This window comes from Physeter macrocephalus, chromosome 9 (genome assembly GCF_002837175.3).
Source record: "Physeter macrocephalus isolate SW-GA chromosome 9, ASM283717v5, whole genome shotgun sequence".
NCBI lineage: Eukaryota > Metazoa > Chordata > Mammalia > Artiodactyla > Physeteridae > Physeter > Physeter macrocephalus.
The window spans coordinates 51,121,988-51,145,739 of record NC_041222.1 but is presented as its reverse complement, the minus strand read 5'-3'; the positions used below and the strand labels follow the sequence as shown (position 1 = coordinate 51,145,739).

Here is a 23,752-nt window from a genome sequence, read left to right as displayed (position 1 = left end):
TTTATGTTATAAATTTTACTTTTTTTTCTGCTGAAAATGAACAAAATCATTTTTCAGAGGAGTACATGTGAATATGCGATTTGATGAGCTGGTCTCTAAACGTTCTGAAGCAAGGCATGTTTTACTTGCAACTGACTAATCAGTTAATCCTGACATATTCTGTATTATTTTAATCAGTTCTCAGCCAAAATGCAGAATTCAGTTGGAATTGGATTTAAAATGCAAAGGCAGCTTGTAAAATCTATGAATCTTTCTACCTATTGAAAAAAAAAAGTTTTCAAGGAATTTAACATCCAAGCCAAAAATGACATCAAATACTTAAAAAAAAAAAAGCTTTCCTTAGAAGTGGAGCCATTTGGTAGTAAGTAATAGGAAGCTGATTCTCTTTTACAGCTAGGTTTTAACCTCCAAAATGCACATCAGTTCTAATGGATTAAAGTATAGAGCTATATGACATTGAACTTTCTTGCAATTACATTCTATGGGTCTCTGCTGCTGATTCCCATAACAAAGGGTCATTTTAATCATCCCACAAATTGTAGTGCATTAATCTGTATAATAGTTTGATAAAGAACATTTATTAATTCAAAATTTTGGGGTCAGGATGGGTTCTTTCCCAGTTTTCTTACTGATATAATTGAGACCACATTGTAGAATTAATGGTGGAAAATATAAGATATGCATTGACTGGAAAATGAAAATTATTTCTGATAAAAAACTAAATCCGCCTGCCGATGCAGGGGACACGGGTTCGCGCCCCGGTCCGGGAACATCCCACGTGGCACGGAGCGCCTGGGCCCGTGAGCCATGGCCGCTGAGCCTGCGCGTCCGGAGCCTGCGCTCCGCAACGGGAGAGGCCACAACAGTGAGAGGCCCGCATACCGAGAAAAAAAAAAAAAAACAAAAAACAAAAAACTAAAGCCCTTGATATGTCTTCTGGAAACCTCCAATACGTCTTGTAACTATTGTGGAGGGGAACGAATGAAAGTAGGCTATGGCCTCACTTTGTGCTTACTCATCCAGTTCCTGATCCCTACAGACAGGTATTCTTTTTTCTACCATGGATAATAAAAACATTGTAGTAATTTTATCTATAGCTTGGTACTGCCAGGTTTGACAAAGCAGTGTTCCTCTCTTAAATGTATTTGACCAAGTGATTTTTTTAGAAAGGCCTATAATTCAAATCGTTGAAACCCCATCACCAAATAGAATGGTGGCCTAAGGGGATTTCCACATGTATGCCTCACACCTAGGCCCATAAACAATGGAAGGAGGCTTTCTATGTTGAGTCACTCTCAATATTATCTTCTGAGCTCATTTATCCTTTGTCTGGGGATAATCTTTACAAAATAAATTCACAGACTGGAACTCTTAGTTGTCCAGGTCAGACTGGGCAGAGCAGACATTGATAGTCAAAATGAATTCTGGACAGAATGACTCCTAAAATGTTAGTTATATTTAATTCAGGGAAGGTCTTGTAATACATCACAAGCTTTTCATCGCATTGTACTTCAAAGGCTTGCTGTAAAATAATGTGGTCATTTGTGGTTGTAACTTCAACATACTGGCTCACTTCACTGTCATCTGAGCGCACTTGACCCATTTAAGGTATAACACAGGGAGCACCCTACAGAGATTAGAGCAAGCTACAGGGGCAGGGTTGATGTTCCAGGTTTGACCTTAATGAATGGCAGCATTGGGTCTAAGGAGCACCGAAACGCTAAACTCTGTTAAAGTACTTCCTCGAAGTCTTCTAAAGAAACCCTAGCAAAAGGTACTCATAGGGATGACAGTGATATGAATGAATTTTGACAGTTGCCTACATCTGAAATATGAATAAAATCAAGGTAGGGTTTGATCAGTGAAGTAGAAGAGGGGACACAGTTGCATAAACAACTGATGGTAAATGTTTCTGATTAACCAACTTCAAAAAGCTTTTCGGCTCTTCTGCACTTCATTCGTCCTTCTCTAAGTAATGGCCCATAAATGACTACATATCAACAATAACCTATGTAGTGACTTTTCAAGTATATATTAAATATTTACATCAGAATTTTTAAAAATACATGTGAAAAGAATCTAGGAAAAAGACATCTAAGTACGCATTTATCTGTGTTAATGAAAGGAGATGCACAAAAATTATATATTTAAGTATAGACTGAGTTAAAAGAGTTAACATTATTGAGCCTAAATGTTGCAGTTATGTTCCTTTGATATTGTGCAGCCATTAAGTAAATAAAAATATGGTTGGAAAAAATCTCTTACATGTCATTTCATCTTATTTCACCAATTGAATCCACTATTGTCACTTTCTATTCAGCTTCAGTTTCCTCATTTATAAAATGGGGATAATGATAACCTATTTCATAGAGTTTTTATGAGGAAATGAACTAAGCCATATTTCGTCTCCTGAGAACGGTGCCTGGCACCTAGGAATTGGTTAACAAAGAAGAGCATTATTGTCATTATCGTCATTATTATAAAACCTAAATGTGACAACAGGATTGAAAGATAGTGCTAAGTTTCTGGACTTGCTTTATTACAACTCAGTTGGTCCATAACTGATCAGTCTACCTGAATTTATCATCAGATGGTCCAAATTTGCTAAACAAGTCTGCTGTGGTTTTTATAAAAGAACTTACATTTCATGTAATTTTAATTGTATCAAGAAACTCAAACTTAACAGAAAATTTGAGAACATTATAAGCATTCGATAACATGGGCACAAATTATCTATATAACCAAGAGGGTGATTTTTTACATTTTTAAGTTATAATTTTGACCAGCTGAGCACATTTACATTCTGTGTTGAAGAGACTGTAGTTTACCATCAGGTTCCTAACGTAAGGATTTGGTGTTTGCCGTGTATACGGTCTGCAGCCGTTATTATTACAGAAGCCTGGCCTTCATTGTACCAGGGTCTCAGATAGCCTTTTCTATAGAGATAGTAAAACATGATCATCAGAATTCTTTCAAAACACCAGTTAAGTTGTCCCTTACCTCAAAAGGCATCTCAGACTGCTATAAACTTCTTGTTCTCTGTTAAACCCTCTAAAATACCAATATTTAATGGAAGCAGACAGAGGTAACTTAAACATCATTTTGAAATTGTCATGAAATATCATTAACATGAGTTTCTCCTAATAAAAGAGTGAATGCAAAACAACAGAGTATCAAACCATAATTTGTCCTTTTTTTCTTTTAGAAATACATGAAGGATTTGTGTGTGTACATGTTTATATTTGTTTTCTTCAGTGTAATATTAAAATTATTTTTTCTCTACCCTGCCTTTATCGCCTGGCAAGATAATTCAACATCTCCAGAGAGCTATTAGCTCCAGAAAAACTCGGTGCCATGATAAATGCAAGGAATTTTACCATTTTACCCCAAATGGTTAATCAAGGAACCAAGTCAAGCCAGAAATCATTAAATAAGTGACAATGTCTATTTAAAATATGTCAGTTAAAAATTGGTCATCAGATTCTATTTCTGCTGATTTGAGGCAATATACATGATACAAGTTATCTCATTCCTAAAAGTAATCTAAAATGGTACTAATCTCTCCAAATGGTTGGTCTTTGAAAGTTTTGATGGCTTTATCCGAGGGTACTACTTGTTTAAGAAGTAAGTGATAAAGCCTGCATGACAGGCTTCTGTGAATTAAGCTGATTTTTTTCCATAGACAAGTTATAATGCATTCTTGCCCTTTGAGAGGATTTCATTAGAGCGGACAGTGATGTGAGCTACCAGTAAAGGATCTAATTGTCCTGTGTTTACAGCCTGAGCCTTGCAATTGCAATTCAGTGCCTCTTACCTTTGGAAGACAGCGAGACTGAGATTTAGTAATGCTGACATACTACGCGTATTGTGGACACATCGTATTTGGGTTGTTCCCAGCCCTGAATTAATTTCTCCCGTTAAATTGTCGTTAAGTTGGGTTATTGTTGTTTACATTTCTTTCTCTGTTTCCCACTTTTTTTCCTTAAGCTGCTTAAAGAGATATCTAGGAAACGCAGAAGCATCCGTTATGGGAGAGAAGTTGAATTGAAGCCATATATTGCCGCTCACTTTGATGTCCTTCCCACTGAGTTCACCCTGGGGGATGACAAACATTATGGTGGATTTACAAACAAGCAACTCCAAAGTGGTCAAGAATATGTCTTCTTTGTGTTAGCAGTGATGGAACACGCAGAGTCTGTAAGTTAATTGTGATGGCATCCATCTAATTTCCTATGGTATTCTTATACATTTTTCACCAGAATTTGGTTATTTGGGGATACATAGGTACATGCACCCTAATTATTTCTCAAGAGATTTCGCTATCTTAGATGTAGTAACAGGCTGCCTACTCTTTGAACATTGCTGAGTAATCTGCTTGAGATTTCGTTAAAAGTAAGGCTGTGTCCCTAAGGACAGGAAATTTAGATGGACATCTAGTTTATGAAGTGCCAAATTGATAGGGCATGGTTCTTTTTGTTGTTGTTGTTTGTTTTTTGTTTTGGCATTTGTATCGCTTAATCCCACACCCCTCTCTTGCCCTAACCCACTCCCCACTGGTAACCGCTAGTTTGTTCTTCGTGAGTCTGTTTCTGTTTTGTTATACACATTGGTTTGTTTTATTTTTTAGATTCCAGATATAAGTGGTCATACAGTATTTGTCTTTTTCTGACTTATTTCACTAAGCATAATTGTCTCTAGGTTCATCCATGTTGTTGCAAATAGCATAATTCTTTTTTATGGCTGAGTAATATCTCATTGCATATATGTACATTTTCTTTATTCATTCATCTGGTAAAGGACATTTGGGTGGCTTCCATATCTTGACTATTGTAAATAATGCTGCTATGAACATTGGGGTACCTGTGTGTTTTCAAACTAGCGTTTTTATTTTCTTCAGATACATACTCAGGAGTAGGACTGCTGGATCATATGGTAGTTCTATTTTTAGTTTTTTGAGGAACCGCCATACTGTGTTCCATAGTGGCTGCACCAATTTACATTCCCACCAGCAGTGTACAAGGGTTCCCTTTATTCCACATCCTCGCCAGCATTTGTTATTTGTGGTCTTTTTGATGATAGCCATTCTGACAGGTTTAAGGTGATATCTCATTGTGGTTTTGATGGGTATTTCTCGGATGGTTAGAGATGTTGAGCATCCTTTCATGTGCCTGTTGTCTGTATGTCTTCTTTTGAAAAATGTCTATTCAGGACTTCTGCCCATTTGTAATTGGGTTGTCTTTTTTTTGATATTGAGTTGTATGAGCTGTTTATATATTTTGGATATTAAGCCCTTATTGGTCATATCATTTGCAGATATTTTTCTCCCATTCAGTAGGTTATCTTTTTGTTTTGTTGATGGTTTCCTTTGCTGTGCAAAAGCTTTTAAGTTTAATTAGGTCCATTTTTTGTTTGCTGTTTTTTGCTTTTATTTCTTTTGCCTTAGGAGATCCAAAAAAAAATAAATTGCTACAATTTTTGTCAAAGAATGTTCTGCCTATGCTCTCGTCTAGGAGTTTTATGGTTTCAGGTCTTACATCTAGGTCTTTAATCCATTTTGAGTTTATTTTGTATATGGTGTGAGGGAATGTTCTAATCTCATTCTTTTACAGGTAGCTGTCCAGCTTTCCCAGCACCACTTGTTGCAAAGACTGTCTGGTTCTCCATTGTATATTCTTGCCTCCTTTGTAGTAGAATAATTGACCATAGGTGCATGGGTTTATTTCTAGAGCCTCTATTCTTTTCCACTGATCTGTGTGTCTGTTTTTGTACCAGTACCATAGTATTTTGATTACTGTAGTTTCATAGTATAGTCTGAAGTCAAGGAGCATGATTCCTCCAGCTTAGTTCTTTTTCTCTCAATATGGTTTTGGCTTTTCAGAATCTTTTGTGGTCCCATATAAATTTTAGTGTTGTTTTAGATCTGTGAAAAATGCCATGGGTAATTTGATAGGGATTGCATTAAATCTGTAGATTGCCTTGTATAGTATGGACATTTTACAATATTAATTCTTCCAATCCAAGAACATGGAATATCTTCCCATTTCTTTTTATCACTTTCGAATTTCTTCATCAGTGTTTTATAGTTTTCAGAGTATAGGTCTTTCACCTCCTTGGTTAAGTTTATTCCTAGATATGTTATTCTTTTTGATGCAATTTTAAACAGGATTGTTTTCTAGCTTTCTCTTTCTGATAGTTCATTATTAGTGTATAGAAAAGCAAGATTTCTGTATGTTAATCTTGTAACCTGCAACTTTACTGAATGTATTTACTAGTTCTAATAATACTTTTGGTGGAGACTTGAGGGTTTTCTATATATAGTACTTGTCATCCGCATATAATGACAGCTTTACTTCTTCCTTTCCAATTTGGATGCCTTTTATAGGGGCATGGTTCTTAAGACCTTTTGATGTGACACACATCTGGATAGGAGGGTGACAGCCATCATTGCTTATCTCCTTCCTCATTCTCTTAAAATGACTGTTCTCAAATATATATTTAATATTAGGTATGTTGCATAATACCTAGTAGATCTTAGCCTGTGTGATTACAATAGAAACTAACAAGCTCTGAGATTAAACATAGTACATTTCCAAGTATTTGAAAATATTGATGGGGGGGTGATTGTATGTAGTTTATTCTCCTATAACTACCAGTGAACCCATAGTGCTTTCTGCCCAGATTCAAGGGAAGTTCTATCTAGGAAAAGGCAAGCATAGCCTGTGTTTTAAATTATAGCAGTTTACCAGGGACTTTATCAGTGAAAAGCCAAGAAAGTTAGAAAACAATTCAATGAAACAGAGAATTCCTAAGGTACTCTAAATAATGAGTTGTCTTCTTTTATGTAATTCATCTTGCTCTTATATCATTGCGTGCTTCAGTTGCTTTGAATGTTAAAAACAGAGAGAGAGGGGCTTCCCTGGTGGCGCAGTGGTTGCGCGTCCGCCTGCCGATGCAGGGGAACCGGGTTCGCGCCCCGGTCTGGGAGGATCCCACATGCCGCGGAGCGGCTGGGCCCGTGGGCCATGGCCGCTGAGCCTGCGCGTCCGGAGCCTGTGCTCCGCAACGGGAGAGGCCACAACAGAGGAAGGCCTGCATCCCACAAAAAAAACAAAAACAAACAAACAAACAAAAAAAAACACAGGGGGGGGGTGAGAAATTGTAGATGGGAGGGAGGTAGATTTTGAAGTGGAGGGAGGTAGATTTTGAAGTGGCGGTTCACATTAACAGTTAATATACATATTCAAAACTATACCTTTCTAATGGGGCTTAAAACTGACAGGTGTGGCAACTAGATAGAGCCAGTCCCTTCCCCGGTATAGGAAGTCTGAGATATATCAAAGATTTTTCCACATCAGGTGTTAGCATGTACAGTGGGGCTTCTCTTCAAATGACTGAAGGAATTCCCTCGTGGAAAATCAAAACACAAAGGCAGCCTTTCTGCCTGTTTTTTTTTTTTTTTTGTGCACAGGATGTCATTTGAAAACAAAGTGATGGGCTTCCTGGAATTTTAATGCACGGATATGCTTTCTCTTCCTAGTTGAAGGTTTTAAGGCAGAACATCAAGGGAATGGAAAGTTGGAATCATCTTATCCTTTTTTTTTTTAATGACTTTTAGATATTTGAAAAAAATTTTTCTTTAAATAGCACTAGGACGTTTCAGAAAGCACGTTCAGAGCACTGAGATAGATCAGAGAATCCAGCAAAAAGGAATCTCATCAGATCATGCACTGTCAGAGACTCTGGTTTCTAACAGACATTTCAACTAGTTGATACATTTCAACTACTGTTGAAATGTATCACCATTGATGAATAGTTTACCTCTTCCCTTAGTATGTATGTCATCTCACTGTTTCATTAATTATATAATTAGGATTTCTTCCCAAATATATATTGTCTAAATTGCCCCTTTTCTCCATCATCTCTTTCAACATCGCTCTCAAAGCTAACAGTATTTCCTTTATGTTTCCTATGTGTGTTCATGCCAGCATTTATAGAAGAGACTTGTATCCAGCTAGTATAATGCTCGTAGTGATACAGTGTTTTGTAAACCTCAAATTTTCAAGAGTGATTGTTAAAGTGGCTAACCACTCCAAGGGTGGGATGCTAATTTGCATACAGAAAATATCCCCCTTCCCCCCAAAGACATGAGCTTTTCCCCAATTAACTGCCTCATTAAGAATATCAAAGGACTGGTTTAGAATGACCAAACGTTTACTCTTTTCCATTACTCCCACATACTGAACAAATTCTACTTTTCATAAGGCTGATATCATTTTACCGTTTTGTTTTCTTTTCATTTTCACATGTCTCTGTTTCCTGATTTGGGTTGGAAATCTATGTACTTTGGGAAAAACCTCTGCTTAGATTTCCATCTTGGCTAACCAAGATTATTATCTCAAAGGCTCTTGGTAAAGAATTTCAAATCAGAGAGCTTTGCTTACTTAAGTCTCCCAAACAATTTGAGTGTGACCTACAAAATGGAAAGGGGAAAATTTAAACCAAAACAAACAATTATATAAAAGAATCATGTTTCTTGCACATAGAGTGTATTTGCTAAGTCCTTTGTGTAAATCCTTACCCTGTACATATCTTTTTTGTTTTTTTTAATCTGCCCCTAAGAAGGTTAGAAACATATTGAGTTTTTGTATTCTTTAGATGCATTAGAAAATCCGAAAGTCTGGTCAATCTCTTTCCCGGACATAGTGAGGAAAATGGAAAGGGAGCATAGCATACAGGCATTTGGTGGGCATGTGTTCTCCAGATTGACTGCTGAGTTTGCCCTACTTAAATTCAGAATATATGCCCTAAATGTTAAAAAATGCAGACTGAAAATAATTAAACATATTTACCGATCGTGGAAAAATGAGTATACTCTCTCATGCTTTAATAATGTCAGCCATTTGAAAAAAATGAGCATTTTATTTTATTCAACAAAGATTTTCTGGGAACCCACTAAATGCAAAGTTCTGTACTTGCTGCTTTAAGCATACAAACTGTATATACATCTTTACCTTCAAGGAGTTTATAGTTTCATTAAAGAAGATAAGGCATGTACACAAATGAAAAACCAAAATAGAGTCTGGCCACTACCATTAAAAAACAAATAACTTCAAATTGTTAACATGACTTTGACCTACATTTTGTGAAATGACCGATTATTTCCAGTTAAGGAGAGGCAGCTTCAATGGAGGCAAAATTTAAGTGAGGCCTTGGGAGTCGGATTGCGGGAGCTAAATGTTGTGGAACTTGTGAGGGGCTTAGAGAGAATAGAGCATTTTGGTAGCAGCAGCAAGAAGTCTATTGTGATGGAACATGTTATATGTGGTAAGACAGTTTCAAACAAAATTGTGGAGGCCCTTAAGAATCATGCTAAGATGGCTAGCTTTTATTTAGGAATCCCCAGAGAGCCTCCGGAAGGTTTTACAGATGCAGTTTAGGATCATAACTCTAGCAGCAGTGGAGACTGTTAGAGGAGGGAAGAAATTCTTGATATGGTTTGGGTGAACATGAATGAGGTCATGAGAAATGTGGTTCCGTGAGACTAGAAAGAGGGTGGATGTACCTGAGGATCAGGTACATGTGCGTGTGTCTTTTTGAATTATGGGTTTCTCAGTGTATATGCCCAGGAGTGGGATCGCTGGATCATATGGTAGTTCTAGTTTTAGTTTTTTACGGACCCTCCATACTGTTCTCCATAATGGCTGTATCAGTTTACATTCCCCCCAACAGGGCAAGAGGGTTCCCTTTTCTCCACACCCTCTCCAGCATTTATGGTTTGTAGACTTTTTGAAGATGGCCATTCGGACCCGTGTGTGGTGATACCTCATTGTAGTTTTGATTTGCATTTCTCTAATGATTAGTGATGTTGAGCAGCTTTTCATGTGCCTCTTGGCCATCTGTATGTCTTCTTTGGAAAAATGTCTATTTAGGTCTTCTGCCCAATTTTTAATTAGGTTGTTTGTTTTTTTGTTATTGAGCTGCGTGAGCTGTTTGTTTATTCTTAAGACATGTGGGGCAGCTCGTGAATGTGGACTGGTCTCTATTGGGAAAAATAGTATTTTAAAGAGGGGCAGAGTCAAGAGAATATTTTTCTGAGCGAGTCTAAAATAGGACAGAACAAAACAAGATATTACAGAAACAGAATTCATGCATATGCAGTCCCTTCCTTCAACAAGTAACTTTCCATAGATATAGATATAGATATATATATATCTGCAACTTTATTGAGGAATAATTGCCAAATATAGTGGCACATATTTAAAATGCATAATGTGATGATTTTATATAGTTCTGTATATGCAAACGCTGTGATTGATTAGCAAGAGCAAGAAAATTGTTTGTTTGTTTCGTGTGTATGGTGAGAATGTTTAAGATCTACTCTCAGAAACTTTCAGGTATACCATTCAGTGTTACTCACTCACTATAGTCACCTTGCTGCACTTTAGATTTTCAGAACTCATTCTTCTTGTAACCATACAATATATGTCTTTCTCTGTCTGGCTCGTTTCACTTAGCATAAAGCCCTCCAGATTCATCCATGTCATTGCAGATGGCAGGATTTTCTCCTTTTAATGGCTGAATAATATTCCATTGTGTGTGTATGTATCTGTGTGTGTGTGTATATATATATATATATATAAAACCACATTTATCCATTCATCCATAAAAGAAACTTAACGTTGCTTCCATGTGTTAGATATTGTGAATATACTGCAGAGGACTCAGGTATGCAGATATCTCTTTGAGACAGTGAGTGATTTCATTTCCTTTGGATATATACCCAGGAGTGGGATTTGTCATATGGTACTTTTATTTCTAATGTTTGGAGGAACCAACATACTGTGTTCTATAATGGCTGTACCAATTTGCATTCCCACAAACAGTGTATTTATTTAAGGTTTTCCTTTTCTGTTTATCCATTTTCTCTTGGGAACAGTCATACCAACCTCTGAGCAGTACCGTCATAAAATTAAATAGAAACACTAAATCCTTTTAAGTAAGTTCTCAAAATGTTTGTTATCTCCTAAAAAGCCATATTATTATCACTTTCATGCGTGTTGCATCTATAATTTGAACACTGGACTTTTCTTTTGCAGTTGTAGATTTTGGCCTAATTGTCTTACTAAGGTGCAGTACTTAGGACTACTTTTAATGCAATACTGATATTTTGCTGTATAAATGTTTACTTTCTTTTAATTTGGTCTCAACTGAGTGAGTGAGGATCTCTTAATGGCTGGCTGGAACTATAATATGTTTTATTTTTCACATGGCATGTAACACATTGGCACAATGTAAATGCTCATTGAAAATTTTGTGACTGCTTTCCTGGTACTAAGATCATTTAATATGCCACATATAGATCCCAGTGAAAAAGTATCTGTGGAGTAATTTATACCATCAAAAATGATTTTTAAATGATTTTATTGTGAAATACTTGACTCTAAAGGAAATTTCGATTACAAAACCTCTTTTTCCTTCCTTTCTTTCTCTCCCCTCCTTTTTTTATTTTACACAATTATCAAATCCACGATGTTCTGAATCTTTGCTTCTTCTAATGCTAAAGATACTTTCTAGAAAGGCATTATTTTATAACTAACTAACATAGATTCTGTTTTTCCTCAGAAGATGTATGCAACCAGCCCTTACTCTGATCCTGTTGTGTCAATGGATTTGGATCCACAGCCAATCACAGATGAAGAAGAAGGCTTGATCTGGGTTGTAGGTCCTGTCCTTGCAGTGGTCTTTATCATCTGCATTGTCATAGCTATTCTTCTTTATAAAAGGTAGGTTTGCCCAATATTTCTATTGCAAAGACTAGGGTCATTGTGTGGTTGATCTTCTTCATAGCAATATTTCCAATAATCACTGGACAAAAATGTGTCCCTTAGCGTTAGAACAAAATGGAAAGACTCAGCTATTTAAAATCTCATGCACGGTGTGGTATAGACTCTGCTGCCCAGCAGGCATGGATCGCAACCTCCATCTTCTGAGATAGATACTTACTTACTTATGCAGAATGAGCGCTTTGCATGACAGCTGAGATGTTACTACATTCACAAGCAGATAATCCCAAGGAAGCTCACAGTGGTTGGTTTTACATCAAGTTTGCACATTTGTGTCCATTTCATAAGTCTAACTAACTTGCATGTGGGCTGAGATGCCCCACCCTCCCCCCCACCCCCGTGGCTAAAAATTAGAGAGCAAAGAAAGGAAAGAGGAAGAAGAGGAAATGCAAGGTACCATTTTCCTTAAAAACAAAAAGATATAACCTTAGTCTTGATACCCCCACGTATCAATACAATTTAGTGTCTGACCACAGGTGGGATGTAAATAACCCACATTTACCCATGTTTTCTGATCCACTCTTGTCAATCCCATTTCTGCCTCCATTACACATAAGCAAGATTTCTTCCCCTAGGTCGCTGCCTAGGCAGTTGGATAGAAGACGTGAGTAATTCTTCTTCCCCTTACTCCTTTCTGACCTAAAAGATACAATATCACAATGTGCACAATTTTAACAATTAACATCTACTCTCTTAAACATGTAGAATGACTAAATTCTGAATTCTCTCCCTTGATATCAATTTTTCTTTTCTTCCATTCCAAATTTTATTTTCATGAACTTTTAATCAGTGTTTCCTTTGTAGTGTGTCGTCTGTCAGTCAGAATGCCAATGTGAAGTTACTCTCTTCCTTCTACTGCAAGATAGTTTTTCTCTCTTCTTCCCTCACTATAACCTTGACCTTCAAAATTAGATGAGAATGTCTTCATTTTGATTCTTGCTTACATGTTTAATCTGACAAGATATCTTATTTTCATTATCTCTTTTTCCTACCCATATATCTCCCTTCATTGGCTTTACATTAATTATTCCTACCTGCCTTCCTTTGTTCTTAGAATAGCTCTGTTTTCATAAGCTCTTCTTTCGACTCAAAAGAACTACTTTTCAAGACAGACACGTCTCCCTTGAAAAACTCTCTCTCTTATGAGCCTGTATTCCATTCTATTCCAGGGTTGAGGAGAAAAAAAGAACAAGTTAGTTAAAGAAGTTCGTACCATAGACCATTAAATCACCTATCCTCTTCTAGAATTAGAAAAAAAATCCATCATTATTTTTCCTGATCACTGCCATCACTCAATTGTCCACTCCATGCTTGAAGGCCAAAATATCTTAGTTGATGGTTTCAATCTTCCCATCCCAGTCTGTATCTTATCAGTGTGTATGGTAAGGAGCCTGTTGTATTTGATCACTTCTCTCTTAGGTAAGAGCTAAAGGGCAGGAAGTGCGAGGTCCCCACCTACTCCAGAACAGTAAGAGATCCTGTGTGAGTCCTACTCCAGAACAGTAAGAGATCCTATGTGAGTCCGAGTCCAAGCAACAGCTTTGCTGTTCAGGTACCGCACTTATTACCAGAAGAGAATACAACAAGACAAAAGTAAAAATAGAATTATTTCTTTAAGTGGTCACATCCTGCCGTGGGAGTCAGATCAGAAAACAACTGGCTGCCGACAGTTGCATTTCTAGATCATATCACGTGACGTTGTGTGACTACTCGAAATGAACGAGATGCTTACCTTTTTTTAAGTGGTGTTTGTTTCATTCGAATTTATCTGGCTATCATTAAGTCATGCCACGCAGTAGATATGTGCGTGGCCTTGTGAATTAGTTACGTAAATGTGAAGAAGGAAGCTTGGTAATCAGTGGGCTGGCCGAAAAGTTCGCTCGGGGTTTTCATCTGGAAAACCCCGAGCGAACTTTTTGGCCAACGCACTAGAAATCCTTTTAAAGTTTTCTTTATCCACACGTGCTTGAAAAAAATAAACTCAGTTATAATTTTTCCTAATCCTGCAAAAAGAGGCATCGTATTTAAAGATTTTTATGACTGTTGAAGTTGCATTTTAGTGTGTGCATATGTAAGCATCGTCTAATGCAATTGTTGGGAAATGCACACATCCTCGAATGCTAAGTATATTTAGCTAACCATCTGAAAGCCCATGAAGCATTTCTGAAATAGAAATGCTTGCTTCAGCAGTAAAGAACATTCCTGACTTGAAATTCAAGTAGACCCAACAATGTCCTTCCTGATTATCATGAAACAGTTCAAGAGGAAATCTTCTGTAGGCAATGAACAGTGTCTTTAATAGCTTGGATTCTGAGCAAAGAAAATTATATAACACACACACTATATCCCTCTTTTTAGGTGCCTTTCAGTTTATACATAGGTCATTGGTAATGACTCAGAATTGAATGTATTATCATCATTTTTAAAGTATTTATTTCACTTCCTGTGTGCAAATAATCCTTTGAGTAGGGAATGAGTATAAACTGTTGTTGACTCACATCTATCCTGTTGGTAATATACACCTGTTTACAAGACTACTTGTGTTAGGACTGGGTCTGTAGCTGTGGATGGTTTGTCCACATAAAGAAATACATTTCACTGAGCTCTCTGAGGAGACTTTAAGACTTATCCCTATTAATTATATTAATATGGAAGAGCACACTTTCATTTCACATTCTATTCATTTGACTTTGTTTTAAATTTAATCACTTAAAAACTATAATATATTGATAATCAATGACAAAACATGGCACAGAGCCTTTGTAAGGGCATAGTAAAATGTGTTTGGTAGGTCTTTCTTTAGTGTTAATTTTCTTGCACTAGGGTTTTTTGGAAATTCTGTACTCTATGTGTGATACATACAGTGATTGATTTAACAATTTAAACTGCAGAGAGAAGAAACTGTAGCAAAGTTTAGAAAAACACTAAACTAGGAAGCAGGACACCTGCATTCAAGCCCCAGCTCTGACTAGCTGGCTATATGGGGCAGAAAGTCATGCTACCACTACTGGCCTCAGTTTCTTCACTTTTATAAAGTTAGTAAGTAGGTAGATTATTAGATAATTGACCTTTTTAAATCTGAGAACCTAAAAAAACCAAGTAATAGAATTAATACTATATTATTTCTGCCTCCAGTGTGTAAGTTTTCTAAATGACTCCATGTTGCCCTTCATCTATCCTCCCCTACAAAGAAAAAAAGAATCCATAAAGCAATGGGATGCCCTTTGATGTTCATCTACCTTGCACATCTGCTACACATGTAAGGCTTTTCAGTCGTTAGTTCTAAAACTGTCCAGGAATTATTCCTAGAGAAAATATTCTTAAAATGTTAACCTGACTGACTCTATGAAAAGCATTTCAAGATGGATGAGAAGTATTTACCGTGTAGTATGGAAGGAAAAAAACGGATTAGGAGGTTGGAAAGCGCTAAGGCGTGGTCTAGACCAAATTCACATTCTTGAATAGTTATAGTCTAATGTGAGTGGAGAGAGCAAATAATTTCCATCCCCACCCCAAGATGTTTATGTGTGAAGACCATGAGGTAGATGTGACTAAAATATAGACTTGAGCTTTTTCACCTTTTCCCAGAGCCAACATTGGCTCCCTGTGGGCTCTACCTCTTTAAATCTTCTTTTTGTATCAACCCTACGTATATTTCCAAGGTGTTATCAAAGAAAGAAATGCGGTCCAGACTATTCTGAGATGCTATGAAGAAATAGGCTGCCACGCCCCTCGACTCTGGGCAATGCCTTCCCTAAACCTGGAAAGCCTTTCCGCTCACTCCACGACCACTCCTCCTGGCCTGGCAAAACCTAACTCACCTTTTAGACATAAGCTAAGCTAAGCTCCACTTCCTAAATGAAAGCCTTTCTGAGTGACTGTCCTCCTCATGTCCTCTGTGCTGTACCAGTTCAGGCTGCCTTAGGGGCCCCTGCTCTATGCTCTCAGAGCACTTCCTACTTCTCTAGATTATAGAACCTACCCCATTACTGCCATTGCCCGTTTTCTTGGCTTTCTACCCCCACTAAACTGTAGGTCAAGGACTCCGTCTTCTTCCTCATTGTGTTCCTTGTGCCCGGTAGCGTGCATGGTACAGGGGGCTACTGAATAGTCAAATTTACACAAGTCAAATAGTGATACACTCAGTTCCCTCCTCTTGTTTACTCCATCACTGATTATCACGTTCATCTTGACTGGCAAGAGCTGTAATAAAACCCTCGGCCTGTAATTTAAATACACCACTTCCAAAAGATTTCAAACTTCGATATTTGTACCAGCTATGTACCCATGTGTGCAGTAAGGCTGACATTTCTGTGGCAGACGGAATGAAGCGCACCCTATACACCGGTTCATCCTAATATTCAACAGCCTCCTCATATACAAAACTGGCAATTCACTAGGTATTTCTCTTCCTCTCGGAGGAATAGATTTTCCTACAGCTGCTTCACTGATGACCTCACTGATTAAAAATAAGCAAGTTGAGAACATTTGTAGGAATTTTTAAAAACCTCGTACAACCAGCTAAATTACCTTAAGAATAAAAACCTGTGTGGTTGATATCATTTTCATTTTTCACTTTGTATGTGTGTGTTTGTCCAATTGAAATGTGGACTTTGTATTTTTGAAAAGAAATGGACTGGATTGCCTTAAAGCCAGATACTCCAGCAATATGGGTGTATATTATTTCATCCGCATTGAGGTAGACCTGGCACCTTTATTTTTTTGCACTTGAGAGCTCACTAAATACTCTGCAATTTGCCTCAACATGAAGACTGTTTAGATGAATCCTCTTCAGGTGAAGGTTATACTCTCTGCATAAAGAACATGGTTAAACAATACACATATTATCACAGGTGAAAGTGTCTATGAGAATGAGCTGCAAGTGTTCACAGACAGCAGCGCCTCTGTGACTAGGAAAATATCTGTCATGTCAGTGGCTGGTAATAAAATACTTTTCTGGATTAGCACAGCTATCTAAATGGGTCATGCTCTGTAGATTTATAATGACGTATATTATATTTTCCAAAACTGAAAATGTATTTAATCTTTTACTAGCAGAAAAAGATTTATGATCACCTTACTTGTCAAAAGGTGTTTGAAGAAATCATTTCTGCCACTTTATTACCTTGTGGTGTATTATGCAATTGTGCAAATTTCTGTGCAGGTCAATGCAATTTGCAGGTATTTTAAATCATGAAAGGAATACTGTATCTCTGAACTGAAGATTCTTTATCTTAAATGAACTAAATTTCTTATATGGAATGAGGTTTTATTCCCATTAAGTACATCAGCAGTTGTCTCATGGCGTCTTTTGTAAAAATCAAATGATATCTCTACCATCAAACACTTCCTGCAATATAATCAATTGGGGCAGTGTTTTATAGATTGATGAATAAAAGCGAGTCTGACATTAACACACACACAAATGTTGTGCTTAGCCATGTACGCTCATGTCCTCCATTTGCTTCCTGCTTAGAGGCCTTGAAATATTTTGATATGCTATCATTTTCTGATGTGTTATATATCCCTGATTCTGAGCACTGTTAAATCTTGGTTGTCATGGTTACTCTTGTTACCATTGGCCAACTAACATTTAGCCTTTCTTTTCCTTTCTTTGCTGCATTAAAATGGAGCAGTAAACCTGACAGGTGAGGAATAGAGAACCAACCCCTTTAATGCTCAGTACAAAAATAAAAAAAAAAAAAAAGATACGGGTAGACTTTGGAGGTATTGAGGGGGTGAGGGTGGAGGTTGGATATAAAAGATGAAACTGGCAAGGGGAAGATGGACGAAGCCTAGATATAGAAAATAATTTTGATATTAAAATGATTCGGGGGGAAATAGTTTGTCTATATATGAAGATAAAATAGAGTATTTAAAGCCAAATTTAGAAGGTAGTAAAATCAGTCTGAGTTCTGTTTGTAGTCAAGGTTAAATGAGCATTATTTGTATGCGTTAATGTGAGCCATTTTTGTTCTGTTTGTTTTTACTGAAAGTTTGATCTCAAGACACTTTGTACAGGAATACTAGCATTCTCACACCCTGCTAATGTTGATGTCAGTGCCTTAGTGAAAACTTATATTTAATTCCAAATTATTTTCCCTGTCTTCCAGCCTTGAATAATAATAGCAATATTAATAATAATACCTATACTGCTTATTTACTGATCAGTCCAAGCTAACCCTGCAGCTTTCTAACACAGACCTAGGTATCTATATATGAATTCCTGCTTAAAGTTAAACTAAGAAAAGGATCTCAATGCTCCTCTAACCTGCCTTCCTCCCAATGTTGTATCACAGGGGCTCTCTGTGAGTGGCCCCTGGACAAGCAGCAGTAACATCAGCATCACCTAGGAACTTGGTAGAGACACAAATTCTTGGCTCCCCCAAAATCCCAGAACTACTGAATCAGAAACTCTGGGAGTCGGTCCGGCAGCCTGCCGTTTAACAAGCCCTCTTAGGTGACTCTGATGCACACTAAAGTTTGAGAATTACTGCTGTATTATTGTCCCTAAAATCCCTTAACCCTGGTCAGCAAGCTGCATTACACTTTCACTGGCAGGAAAGTGACTACCTCTGAGGAGGTGTGCTTGCCATTAATCCAGCAGAAAACACATGCAAAATAGTTTTTCTCGCCCAAAGTCAAAACACTTTGAAGCTAGTTAATACACTCAGAGATCCACCTTCTCATTATAACACTGTCCTCATTTCACAATTTCATCACTACCTTCTTGTTCTATTAAAATGAGAGAAATGGGCCACAATTTAGATATCATCTTTTAACACTCCTTCTCTATTTTGTAAGCGAAGAAATTAATAAGAAGGTTTGTAGTTGACTTACCCAAGGAGATTCACACCAATAGTTGCAGAGTTGGGGTTCCACTCTTAATGATGTCAGAATCGTTAAGTGTCCGAATTGATTTCTTTGAAATCGCTGTGAATATTCACATAAATATATTTCTTCCAAAAGCCCGTACTCGTATGTCTGAATATCTTTCTTCCAAGTAAATAGATATGATCTGCCACACGATCATCCTTTCGTTTTTGCTCCCCACTTTACCTGTAGATAAGAGCCAGGTGAGAATAAGTGAAAATAAAACCCCGCTTAGACCACAGAGCAGCATTTTTGTTGTACAGTATTCACAGCCCCCCAAAAACCACATATTTTTACGGTATTAGCAGTTTCCGCCATATCTGAAATGTCATGTGATCTTCTATTTTCTTTTCACCCAGATAAACCCCTGCACGTGGCAGATACTTCTCACTGTGAGAAAGAAACTTACCCTAGGGCTTTATAATCCCAATAGAAAAAAATAAAACAGCGAGGCAAAATTCAGGATCTGTTTCAAGTCACTATTTGTTGCTTTTTTTCTATCAGTAGACGAAAATGAGAATAATGAGACCTCTGAAAACTTACCAGAAAAAAAAACAATGTTACTCCTTACGTTCATGTTGGGCCTGATTTAGATCATTATACGCCATTTAATACTTTGCAACAGTAAATTCAGTTTTTAAAAATGACTGCTGTTTCTGATGATGACCAAACTCTTCATCTTGCAAATCTTCCTTAGAAGTTCTTTGTTTGTTAGAAAACAAACATTCTAACACATTTCTGTTTTAAAATAATGCGATAAAGAGTGTGGGCAGCCAGAATTACCCATGTTGTGATCATCAAAACTAAATGAAGCAAAATAAAATTTAAACAGCTGATTTTCCTAGCTGGCTAGGACTTCTGGAGTCTGATTTCTTGGAGATTATCTTACTTGGACAGATTAGGTGAGGGAGATGTTAGTGAGTAAATGTCAGGACACCCCGCCCATTTATTACAATTATGAATTGTAACTTCAGTCCCCATGCTCTGGGCTTTCCGAGACTCATCGGGCAACAAGATGGCACTTTCAACTTTCCTGGTGCCAGAGAAACTGAGTAAATGTCTTTAGAGAGTATTCTTTTCTCTCCCTGTGTCTCACATCACTCAGCCTGGCCTCAGTGCAAAGGAAGATAAGGAGGGTGTCCCACAATATCTGCAAGAGTGAGGGTCTCCTTGCCCAGATATTTCTTCCCGTGGTTTCCATAAGCCTGCAGGAAAGACTGTAGAGCCATTTTGAAAAGGGATAAAAATCCAGTTTCCAGTCATTGGATCTGGCACATCAGTAAAGCCGTGTGCCGAATTGTGTGAAAAGACCAAAACCCGAAAAGGGCCACTGGGATTACTTGGAGAAGACCAACCATATGTTTCTTACACGTGGGATTGATTGGCCACACTCGGTGGTGTTTCAGTAACCCATTTAGATTCTGCATCTTCGATAGTAAAACATCTCTCTGTATTGTGAAGCACATACCCAGAGCATAAACCCGGTGACATTTTCTATTGTGAAAGTGGTCATCATATCCTTCTTTCCCATCGTCTTCCTAGACCCTTTTTCTCTTCCTTCTCCTATCTCTGTGACCAGTTCTCCATCTCTTCTTTTCCTTTCCGTCTCATTTTCCACTCCATATAACTGGAGCTGCCAGTACCTTTGGCATGCCTCCAACTCACTGCTTTCCTCCGATTGGTAGTAGGGCTTGGCAGTATGCTCTGTCCTAAGGCTATACCTGACACTTTTAGGTGGAAGCAGAAAATCCTGAGACAGGTTAATCCAAGGTTCTGAGAGAGCACGATGTCTGTCTAACAGGACTCACCCCCCAAAATTCATTCCACTGAGGATGTTTTGCTGAAGGCATTGCACTTGAGCAAATCAAGTGTGCTTTCCCTTCACATCAACCTTGCCTTCATCCCCTGGTTGGTTTTATTCTATACAGATGAGCAGAGATGGAAAGAAAGGCTATTTAACAGGAGCCCTCTGGCTAACCGTGGAAAGACCTGGGTGGCACTGAATGAGAGCCCACTGCCACAGCAACACTAACGAGCTGTACCACCGTCATATCAAAAAGAGAAAGGCAGAGTTCCTAAATACTGCTGCACCCTTTCTCCAAATAAGAATGCCTTTGCTCTGAGCAGGGGTGAGATGCTAGGATTATGCCTCCGGCCTGGAGATTGCTGGAATCTGTATTTGGAATAAAGCACTGTTTGAAAAGTTCTCCATTAGTTAAGTGAGTTTTTAATCTAATTCAACCTTAAAGAAAATAGCTAGCTACTACTCTGTGATTATTTGTTTGGGGGGGAAAAAAAGGATAAAGAAATCTTTTGAAAAAAACTCACATTTCTTGCATAGACATTTATTAAAATTACATTATGACACCTTAAGCAAAGATAGTTAGCTTGACACCATAAACAGCCAATACTGTTTTTTCCTTGGAATTTGAAAAGAGACAAGGGATGTTGGTTTTGTGTGGTCCTGATTCTCCTACCAGGTATTAGGTTCACTTGAAATCTTAGAAATGCACTTACCGTATTTATCTGGTTTTGGGAAAATCCAGGGCAGGTCCACTTGGTAGCCACCAGTCATGTATCCTAAAGGGAAAAGGAGGGGGGCAGATTTAGCTGTTTAGCTTGAGGCCCAGTAGTTTCTCTGAGTTTTTTCCCATGGTAACCACAATTTTAGTATTGGTTACTAGGGTTACTCTAGCCTATCCCTCACAAATAGAACTAGTGGATGAGGGAGAAAAGCTGAACAAGTTTCCAAACCCATCTCATCAACACCTCCTTAAGCCTAAAGGCAGAATCACTGAATTATTTAAATCCAGAGATAAAGGAGGACTTTGAGAGGATCCACTTACAAATTTCGGACCTGAGGAAATACTGTAGGCTAGGAGAGAAAAAAGTAACCTGAACAAAGTCACAAAAGTCAAAAAGTTTTAAACCTGAAAATGGGGGGTGGGGGGTTAGGAGGGGCATAACTGCTATTTAAAATCTGTTTCCATTTTTTCGGTTGTCTTACTCTTATATTTTTATTCTCTCCCTATAGGAAGAGGGCAGAGTCTGATTCTAGAAAGAGCAGCATACCAAACAGTAAGGAGGTCCCTTCACACCATCCAACAGACCCAGTAGAACTGAGGCGCCTTAATTTCCAAACCCCAGGTAAGAGGCATGACTCCTCTTGTCCATAACACAGTGTTTACTGAAAGTTTTATAGTCCCGTTGATAGCGCCTTGAGATGTGAATAGATCACTTTATTTCAAACAATTCTTTGCTCCTTTACTTTACTGTTATTGAGACTCACCGAAACATATGTCTTGAAAGGAAATTACATTCTTTGTGTAAATCTGAGGTGGGGTGGAAAAAAGAAAAAAAAAAATTTCCCTTCAAATTTTGGAAAAACTATAGTCTTAAGAATATCTACCATTTTTATGGGCTTAGCATAGTTGACTATTTTCAGTGACACCTATCTGGAAAGAATTCAGTTTCTCATCTTATAACGCAAATGAATGGATGGATGGATGGATGTTACCTCATTCGTCCCATTGAGAAAGAATACATTTTTTTCTCTAGTCCCCTATTAATTTGTGTCTGTGTTACTCTGAAAGAAAGGGGAAGGGAGGGAGGAAAAACAAAATGAGGAAAAAATTTGTATCTTTTAAAATATTACCGAAACTAAATCTCACTGACCAATTTCGGTTTCTTACTGGGGAGACACACTAAGTGACTGAGGATAAGAAAAACATGTCTGTTTCTTAAATTAAAGAACATTAAGTGCTTCAACAGAGGAAAAATATTATTCCTGCTGAGGGGCATTTTGTGCAGTATCGTTAATTCAAGGCTAGCTCTATTTTGCTTTCTTTCACCTAAATCTTATTTATGCCAAATGAATGGCAAATAATGAAGAGTAGAGAGAGCTAAAAACATAAAACTGAGTGGCACTGTCTTAATACCTAATGATAATGGACAAAATTAAAGAGCTGATCTAAGAAGTCTATTTGATTAAAATTTGATGGTAGTATTGCACCCCAAATTGTTTGAAAGTCTTTCCGTGTGTCAAATGGATATTCTCTTCACACTATGGTACACCACAGATTTTATTAAACTACACATTTGCAGTGAATTGCTTTGAATTGAAAATACACAGTTTATTGTGTTTAGCATATTTTTTATCTTACATGTAGATATGTCATAGTAACTAGAAACTATTCAGTTAAAAGTAATGCCTGGCATTTTTTACTGTGGCTATACGAGTCATCATAGAAGTGGGTTGTTTTTTAAAATTCTATCTCAAATGAGGTTTGTTCTTTAGAAAGCAAAAGATATACCTTCATCAGCATAAAAAGTAAAAGAAAATTTTCACATGGCCCAAAATCTCCCGTATGGGAATTTACTTAAAAGGCGGAGTATAAAGGCAACAGTAGCCCCAAAAGAACAGAGCCAGTGGGAGTGCTATCCCTCACCACCCCCAGCGCCATCAGAGAATGTTTCCAGGCATAAACACACGAATGGCAACTGTGTAGAAAGGATTATTAGCAGAGTGCTGGTGGCTGCAGGTAGGGAAATAGAAACGCCTTTAACCAAGACACTTCCATGTTCAAGAATTCTATAAAGAATCTAATCTCCCCAATGTATGTGGGAATATGAGATCCATTTCGAGAGAGAACCTGCTAAATTCCATATAAGTCGCTGGAAAGGAGAATGAAGGTTACAATTGAGGTGACATTGCTTGTATCACCCATGGCTTTACCAAATTAAAATGGGGACCTAGGTATATAAGATGGTATCATTTAAGATTAGACTTATAACCTCAAATGGATAGTAGAATAAAGTAGGCAAACAGTAAAAAGGAGAGAGGTGATTTAGTAGAGGAAGAGAATAGAACAGGAGAAATTGTCCCAAGATCCTAGCACATCTGTTCACTGAGGCAGCATTATGCTGTACTCAGGTAAGCAGTCTGTTTAAGCCTGATTTGTTGAAATAGTCTACGTGCCTCCCAAGCTCTGTGATGTGGCCTGCTGTCCTGAAAATTTGACCAGTGTACACAGACA

At 37.6% G+C, this 23,752-nt stretch overlaps 1 protein-coding gene across 1 annotated transcript in view; it reads left to right on the top strand.

Moving 5' to 3' along the window:
• The window catches only part of PTPRD (protein tyrosine phosphatase receptor type D), a 431,923-nt gene that overhangs the window by 286,370 nt on the left and 121,801 nt on the right, over positions 1-23,752 (top strand). The window contains exons 21-24 of the mRNA XM_024126828.3: positions 3,988-4,197; positions 11,623-11,783; positions 17,477-17,491; positions 21,751-21,863. Of these exons, the coding sequence (XP_023982596.1) occupies positions 3,988-4,197; positions 11,623-11,783; positions 17,477-17,491; positions 21,751-21,863 (499 nt within the window). The remainder of the gene's footprint in view (positions 1-3,987; positions 4,198-11,622; positions 11,784-17,476; positions 17,492-21,750; positions 21,864-23,752) is intronic.